Here is an 8,659-nt window from a genome sequence, read left to right as displayed (position 1 = left end):
GATACATGGAGGCTCAGGGAACAGGAAGGTGACAACACCCATGGCCTTGAGATGGGTGAGAAGGAAGGAAGAGGGCAAAGGGTGGCATTTGTAGCCAGAAGGGACAGCAAAAACCTGTGCTCCTGAGCTGGAAGCAAGGATGGGAGAAGCGTGTTGGGTCCACCTCTGCTCGGAGGAGAAATGTGACCCAGCTTGGCTCGGGCAGGGATCCAAAGGGGGAAACAGKCAAGAGGAATCACAGAACACAAAAGGGTTTGGGTTGGAAGGGATTTTAAAGCTCATCTTGTTCCACACCTTCCACTGTCCCAGGGTGCTCCAAGCCCTGTCCAGCCTGGCCTTGGACACTCCAGGGATCCAGGGGCAGCCACAGCTTCTCTGGGCACCCTGTGCCAGGGCCTCCCCACCCTCCCAGGGAACAATTCCTTCCCAATATCCCATCCATCCCTGCCCTCTGGCACTGGGAAGCCATTCCCCCTTGTCCAAAGTCCCTGTCCAGGGAAGTGAAAACCCTTCCAAGCTGCTTCAGTGCACGAGGGATCAGCCCAGCAGGGTTCAGAGATGATGTGGAAGGTCTCATTATGGAGGATCAGGCTGATGGAGCAGATCTTTTGCCAGGCTCTTGCCACTGTCTGGTTCCTTGGCCAGAGATGTTTGTTTTGCTTTGGACTGCACCAGAATCAATCCTGGAGCAAGAACCACGTGGGTCCTTCACCCGGCCCTGCCACGCAGTTTGTTTTCCCACCAGCTGTAAATATGAAACCAGGGCTATTTGTATCTTTGACATTAATTGACTTCTYGAATTAATAACTCTTCTGTGTAACCAGGAACACAATTATTGCTTTGTTGTGCTGATATCCAGCTGGAAGGGATCGTTCCTAGCAGGAAACTCGATTGTACTAATTAAGCTGTACGAGCCTAACAGGAGGCGGGTCACGGTAACCTGTCCCCGGAGGTGCCTCCYCTGCCATTATCCATGGATGGCTCTGCAGAGCCAGGATGGAAGGAGAGCCCGTGTGTGCCTGCTCAGGCCTTCCAGGCAGGAGGGATGAGTGGCTGATGGATGAGGTGGGACAGGGATGTGCCTGGTTATACATCCTGAAGTGTGCTGACAGCCTACCCTGCTTTCCACACCCAGATTTTGTCTGTTTAGACAGAAAAACCTGAGAGAGGAGTGGTGTTTTTTTCTGATGCAGGAGCCCTCACACCCAAAGCCACARRCMCACAGCAGGRACCRTRCTCRGTGCAGAGCATCTGCTCTCCTGCAGTGACTGACTGGATGTGCACGGGGAGCAGGGTCTGGCTCTGCTCCCAGCCCCACTCGTCAGTCTCTGGATGAGCACTCACAGAAYCACAGGATCTCCTGAGCTGGAGGCACCCACAAGGATCACCCAGTCCAGCTCCAGCCCCTGGCCCTGCACAGACCCCCCAACAATCCCCCCTGTCCATCCCTGGCAGCGCTGTCCCAACGCTCCTGGAGCTCTGGCAGCCTCGGGGCCGGGACCATTCCCTGGGGAGCCTGGGCAGTGCCAGCACCCTCTGGGGACAGAAGAACCTTTCCCTGGGGAGCCTGGGCAGTGCCAGCACCCTCTGGGGACAAAAGAATCTTTTCCTGAAATCCAACCTAAACCTGCCCTGGCACAGCTCCAGCCATTCCCTGGTCACCAGAGGGAAGAGAGGACCCAGGGATGCTTGGGGTTGGCAGGGACCCCATGCACCTCCTGCACCCCTGACCCCCAGCAGCAGATGACACATTTCCTCCTCTCCAAATCTCCTCAAYCACCTGTGCCCTGAGCTCACTGTGGCCAGTGCAGGGCACTGCAGACCACTGCCAGCAGTGATCACCCCACACACTCAGGGACAATGTTCCACTCAAGGAGACCCCAACCCCAATGTACCTACCCCCACATCTCCAATGTACCCCCACATCTCCAATGTACCCCCACATCTCCAGCCCCTGCACTTCTGCTCTTCCCAAGTTGGTGTTGAGGACAGAGAGCCTCAGCGTGTTCACTCAAGGGTTACATGGAGACAGCGACGGAGCTGCTTTGTTCAAACCATAAAAGAGTGCGTAAAACAAGGAGAGAAATTTTCCCATAATAGACTTTTCACTGGGCGTGCGTTGCTCGCTGTGTCCCCAAACAGATGGCTCTGCCAGCTCGGTGCCAGGYCTCCTAATCCACTCCAAGAGCCRATGAATCCCTGACCGAGGAGCTGCRGAACGCGGCAGACACCCGGYGACAGCGAAAATGGAGCCTCTCGATGTGCAACAACATCATCATTGGGCAAGAGCAGCACCAGGGAGCTGCCAGAGCGGGGCTGCTGGGATAGGGACCCACCCTGCCACCCCAGGGCTGGGCTGCTTGGCAGGGATGGGGGGCTGGGGGGCAGCAGGGGATGAGCCACAGTGAGCACTGAGCAGGGAGAAACGCGGGAGGAGGTGGAACGGCCGCCAGAAAGCACARCCAGAGGTGCTGAGCTCCTTTGGGTCACCTGGAGGGGAAGGTGAGGTGCTCTCAGCAGAGGGCTGCTCTGAGGTGTGTAAGAGACGGTACGTAAGTCCCGTACTGTCTCATGATCTTCGAGATGGACAGAGACTGAACACCCCAMAAAAACCCCAAGGGGAAGAAAGGGAGGCTTTTGCTCAAAGGAGTCCAAGCCAGATCAAGGTGGGATGACTGCCAAGTCTCCAGCTCCTAGGCTGGAAGGTACAACGTGTAAGCTATGGATAGTTGCACCGTTCCTGATGTGAAGACGGGAGAGAACGGCACGACCCCATGCTGAAAACAACAGACATTCTTTCCCCACCGCTTGGTTGGTTTTTCCATACTTTGCAACCCCCTGGTCTGCTGCCACCCGCTCTCAAAAAGACTATAAAAAGTCTCTCTGAAAAGACCCTGATGGGATCCCCCCAACGGATGCTGATGAATCCATGGAATCCGCACCCCAAGGGACTCGTTGGAGCCGTTGGTAGCTATGAACCCACTCTCTCCCTTTCTCTCTCTGTCTCTCTGTCTCTCTGTCTCTCTGTCTCTCTCTCTCTCTCACCCTCTTCTATCACGAAAATCCAATAAAATTGTTCATGATTATTGAATATATATATACTTGCCCTTCATTTCTTTTGCACTCTGAGATTCTGATAACGAGCCCCTCACAATTCCCGCTTGAGTTAAGTGGATCGTGACAAGGTGCCAGGAGTGTCAGGGGTGCCACCTTACCTGTACTGGGTGACAGCAGGGTTGGCCTTGGCGGAGCAGTGGAACTTCACAGTGTTGTCCTCCAGCACCGGCTGTGGCTCCACGGACAGGTTCACCAGGGGAGGGTCTGCAGAGAGACACAGGCTCGTGAGCAACCCAAAGCCACGGGGCAGCGTCCCCCTGCCTGCTGCCTGCCGGGTTCTCAGGCTGGAAGGCAAAATTTGGCTGTAAGGAAGCCTGGCAAGAACACCGAGACTCCTCGATGCTGCGACATGACAGAATCCCGGGATGGTTTGGGGTGGGAGGGACCTTAAAACTCATCCAGTGCCACCCCCTGCCATGGGCAGGGACACCTGCCACTGTCCCAACAATCCCAACCTGGCCTTGGACACTTGCAGCTTCTCTGGGCACCCTGTGCCCAGGCCTCATCATCCTCACAGGGAGCAATTTCTTCCTGAAATCTCATCTACTCCTGCCCTCTGCAGCGGGAAGCCATTTTTCAGTTTGAAGCCATATAACGATTGTCAGACAGGCTGATGCCACAAACGCTGCTCTTCTCTTGAAGGGCTTCAGCGAATAAGACAGGAAGAGGAGCCACAGACACCATTTGATGTAACATTTCACTTGGAAAATGTGACTGCTGGCTCTGATTCTCATTTAAGGACATAAACTTGCCTGCTTTGAGACACTCCTGTTTAATATCTCGCTGTATAACGATGATCTTTTGTCTTTCTCGAACTTTAAAGTGGCATTTCTGCTCTTTCATCAGCCTAATCATCTCTGCCAAGGCCTTGCTGGTGTCACAGTCTGCTCTGGTCTTCCAGCTGCTCCTCAGTTTCTCTCCTTTTYACATGAGAAGCATCTAAGTGCTTTAGCAGCAAATAAAATTTAGGAAAGAACYGATGAAAGCAAGTGGGAAATGGTGAAATGTTTAGATGGAGAATATCCAAAGCTGTTTTATTTTTTCTTGATGACTGAGGGGGGGTGTCAGGCCTTCAGCTTTWGGTTTTAAGCATGGGAGACCTCATTTGAGGGGGAAAGGCAGAAAGAAATGGCCTTGTGGAGGGTGTTTTTGGTGCCTGAAAAGCCAGCTGTGCCATGGAAAGGGTGCTGGGGGTGATAGACCCAGCTGTTCAGTGCTCCAYCAGCCTCTGGGAGAATAACCTTGTCCTGAAATCCAGCCTAAACCTCACCTAGGAGGGGCTCTCCTGCCCTTGAGGTGTGCTGCACATATGCAAAAACAGACCCTAAAATAGGACAAGTTAYGTGTTCACCTTTACCTGCTGCCTCTCTCCTCTTCCTGTGTCTCAGCAATGCCCCTCCCAGCTGGAAAAAGGGGAAAGGCTGGAGCTGACAGGGCATGGGGTCAGAGAAGCTGGTTGGTACCCCTGGCCGAGGGCACATCCCGGAGCRCTGGGTGTGGGGTCAGCGCTGGACACGGCACAGGGCTCGAGTTCCTGCAGGAAACCACGGCTCCGAGGAGTGTCCTTGTGTTTAACAGGGATGGAAATTCCCCTGCTGACCTCTCCCTCGGCCAGACACAGCTCAGGGTSCTGCTGGAGCCGCCTGGCTCCGGCCAACGCTCAGCGCCTTCGCTGGGGCAGTGGGCTCCAACTGGGCACACTGGGGTGGGAACAGCGCCCAAAGCATCCCCGGGCTCTTCCAACCCTGCGAGGTGCGAGGTCACCAGCCTGGGGACAGAAGGGACTCTCGGAGGTGGCCTGGCGGTCACCTTGGCTGGGCGGGAGGGGAGAAGCAAAGGCGGAGCCCCTCCAGCGCCTCCTTCTCCTCCGCCCCGCGGTATTTACCCAGCCGGAGCCCGGCTTTTGTTGTGAGCGAAGCCACCTGCCTTCCTGATGGGAAATTATGACGGGGAAATTATAGGTATTTTCAATTTACCCTAATTTCATTTTAAAATGTGCAATTCAAATGACAATAAAGATGGGCGCAGTTGGGAATATAAATGAGCTTTCCCTGACACAGCAGCCCGGAGATGTATGGCGGGCTCCTAATTCATTCCCAGGCATCCTGACACTTCCCTATTGTTAGACAACAACAGCTAATCACCTTCCTTTGTTAAGTATGAATCACACTTCTCTTTAGTAGCTTCCCCATTGTTTGATGGGTTAGGAGCTGTGCCTGCGATTTACAGAGGAGCCTCTTTGTATTAAAATGAGCCCGGCTCCCTCCTGCACTCAAAATAATAATAATAAAAAAAAATTAAAAAGACAAAAAAAAAGAAAAAAGAAGAGCAAAGGAAATGAATTAAAGTCTTTGATCTCGCCTTTCAGAAACGGGATTGGGTTTTCGAATATTGAGGGTGCCGCGGATAGCGTGGGCTTGTGTGTGTGTCAGTGTGTTTCGGGGCATTTTAAAGGGAAAAAAGACACAAATTGTAACTCATCAGGATGTAATTCCGCTCGGTTACAATTATAATTCCTGCCTGGCTTCTTGTAATGAATTTGAATGATGGAACGAGATAGAGCCAGCCTACAGGCGGCGGGAGGAGAGGGTGCGAGTGCTCGTGTAGGTAACGCGTCGCACCGGGACGGGCACCGGGACCAGCACTGGGGCCAGCACTGGGACAGGCACTGGGACCAGCATTGGGACCAGCACTGGGACAGGCACTGGGACAGGCACTGGGACCAGCATTGGGGCCAACATTGGGACCAGCAGTGGGATCAGCATTGGGACCAGCACTGGGACAGGCACTGGGACCAGCATTGGGACCAGCATTGGGACCAGCAGTGGGACAGGCATTGGGGCCAGCATTGGGACCAGCAGTGGGATCAGCACCGGGATCAGCACTGGGACAGGCACTGGGACCAGCCCTGGACCAGCACCGGGACCAGCATTGGGATCAGCAGTGGGATCAGCACCAGGACCAACACCGGGACCAGCACTGCTCCTCACCAGCCCCACAGCCCAGGAGTCACCCTGGCAAGCCCCTCAGCTCCCTCTCGTCCCCCTCAGCCCCTCAGGAATGGCCATGAACTGAGCTCCGTGGGCTGCGGGCGCTGTTCTGGCGCTTGCCTTGCTGGGTGTGGATCCCTCTCCACGCTCCTCTCCCCTGAGTACAAACCCTTCCAAACCTCTTCTCTGAAGCTAAAATGCCACTTCAGCCTTGGGCTTTGCAATCCTCAGTGGGAAGCACAAGAGGGGATCAAACACAGCGAAGCTCCAAGGATAAACGCAGCAGGAGATCCTCCAGCACAGCAAAGTGCTCCTCATCRCCCTCCACCTTCCTTCTCCTCCCACCTTCCACAAAAACACACAGATGCAGCCAAATCCCTTCTTGCCATGACAAAAAAAGGTGTAAAAATGAGCAACTGCACATGTGTGTGCAGAGGCTCAGAGCAAATGGCTTTAGATAAGCAATAACCCTGCTCCTCCCCATCCCGGCACGCCGGGTGTGCATTTCCACAGAGCCACTGGGCTCCTGCAGTATAAATAGTTTATGGCATATCAAACTATTAAACATGATTTTAATCCCACTTGTGATGTTCGACGCATAACTCACAGGAGGCTGACTTTGATGTGGCTGGTGGAACGGAAATCACATTGAACAGATGTTCCAGCTGGAGCTGCTTAGTGTTTCCATTGCAGGCCCTGCACTGGGGCTTTTTCCAGCTCCTTCCACCCCACCCCCCCACATCCCCCCTTTTTTATGTATTTGGAAGGGAAATGTTTTATGACTCAGCTTTTTCATTGCTGCTATGATGGTCAGGCCTATCATCATTGATTGGGAGCTCAASTCCAACTTTCCATCAGCTGAAGGAGGATAATCTCTCCCACCACACTCACACCATCCCTAGGAGTAACCCCCATCCTGGCATTTCTCTGCTGCCTGTGAGCATTGCTGATGCTCTTTTTTGAGTTGCAAAAGCAAATGAAAGAAAGCAGTAGGAGTGATTTACCCGGCTGCTGCTTCCTGGGATGGATTATTTTTGGTTGCCTGGGATTATTTTGTGAGGTCGTCTCTCAAACGGTGCAGCTGGGTGATGTTTGCTGCGGTGTGAATTCAGCCTCCACTGCTGGAGAGTGCAGGGTCTGGGGGATGCAGGAGCTCATGCCAGGCTGGGAAGAGCTCCCCAACCAAAAATTGCTGCCTGCTTTTCATTATTCTTGCAGAAACCACTCCTTTCCCCCCCAATATCTGCTGGATATTGCAAAAAAACCCACGAGCAGGACCTCCTRTCATAACTGGCATGGTACAGAGGAGCACACAGCCCACCCTGACTTCCCAAAACAGTGAAAAATGAGTGGCCCAGATAATTTTGGCTTGAGAAAAGYACCTTCAGCTCTTTGCAAAGGAAGTGCAGCTGGTTGTCTGCAAGGCTGGGAGTGAAACCTAGTGGGCTAAAGCTGGGTCAATAGTTGCACCTGATGATCTTAGAAGTCTTTTCCAACCTTAACAATTCCATGATTTTGCGACTAGATGCAGCTAGAGCTCTTGCATCTGGGTCAAAATCCATCCCACCTCARCATGGTTAATCCATCTTGGTGTTTTTCCATCCCATCACCCATCCAGCTTCGGGAAATTGATATCCTCATTAGCCCCCATTAAGAACAACATACTTTTAGTAGCTGGGTAGAATATTATTGTTATTATATTCACAGCATGCAGTATTTAATAGCTCCAAGTGGAAAATGGTGTTCTTTATTGTTTTTTTTTCCCTTTCCCAAGCAGATTCCACSTGGCTGAGGGATTCAGCTCACGTCTCCAGCCCTCACTGTACTGCCCGGTGTAATGATGTCTCTGCTCCACGTTGTTTGTGTGAGTGTGTCTCCAGCTATTGTAGCTGTTTGCTGGCTGTGAAATAACCCAGGCTATTATCTCATTTTATCTGCCCAGTTCTGTCAGGACATGCAGCCAGCGACCCAAGAGCCTGGTAATCTTCCGGCAGCAAAAGCTGGAAGTCTTAAATGGTGGAATTTTCTGCTGCGCTTGAGTTTGTTCAGTTGCGTTTGCCAGTTTTAATTGGTCTCTGGGAAGCAGCTGGCATGCTAATATTGAACACCCTGCTTTTGCAAATCGTGGGTAAATACAGCTGCAGGAATGGGGGTGTGAATGGAGCCCGGCTGGAGGGGGTCAGGAGGAGCCCGAGAGCAGCAGAGGAGGAGGGAAGAGGCCTGTGAAATGTGGATTTTGGAGGATGGCAGGTTTTGCTCTGTGGATTTACAGTTAAAGGTGAGTGGTACAGCTCTGAGCACATCCCTGTCTCGGAGGTGGTGACTGGAGCTGGCTTTGTGTTGTGGGAGGGACACTCTCCCAATCAGGTGTCTCACAGAAAATGTATCACTGAACTGCCTGGAGGTCTGGAAAGAAATGATTCTGCCCCAGAAATCTTAACAGGATTTAATCTCTGCTACTGACCATGCCCAGAGATGTTGCTTGGATCCCCGTGGGATCCATCCCTGCTCTGAAGTCCCCTGAGGGCCTGGATCAGGGCACAGCTGGACCA

The 8,659-nt window shown here is 52.9% G+C and overlaps 1 protein-coding gene across 1 annotated transcript in view; it reads right to left on the bottom strand.

Annotated features, from left to right (window-relative positions):
* The window catches only part of KIRREL3 (kirre like nephrin family adhesion molecule 3), a gene marked incomplete at its 5' end in the record, with an annotated part of 50,559 nt that extends 47,238 nt beyond the window's left edge, over nucleotides 1–3,321 (bottom strand). Inside the window, one exon of the mRNA XM_057382077.1 lies at nucleotides 3,216–3,321. Within this exon, the coding sequence (XP_057238060.1) occupies nucleotides 3,216–3,321 (106 nt within the window). The remainder of the gene's footprint in view (nucleotides 1–3,215) is intronic.
* Nucleotides 3,322–8,659: the final 5,338 nt, after the last annotated feature.

This window comes from Malurus melanocephalus, unplaced genomic scaffold (assembly GCF_030028575.1).
Source record: "Malurus melanocephalus ecotype Western Australia unplaced genomic scaffold, MMel_1.1 scaffold_548, whole genome shotgun sequence".
NCBI lineage: Eukaryota > Metazoa > Chordata > Aves > Passeriformes > Maluridae > Malurus > Malurus melanocephalus.
This window is presented reverse-complemented; position numbering and strand designations above follow the sequence as displayed.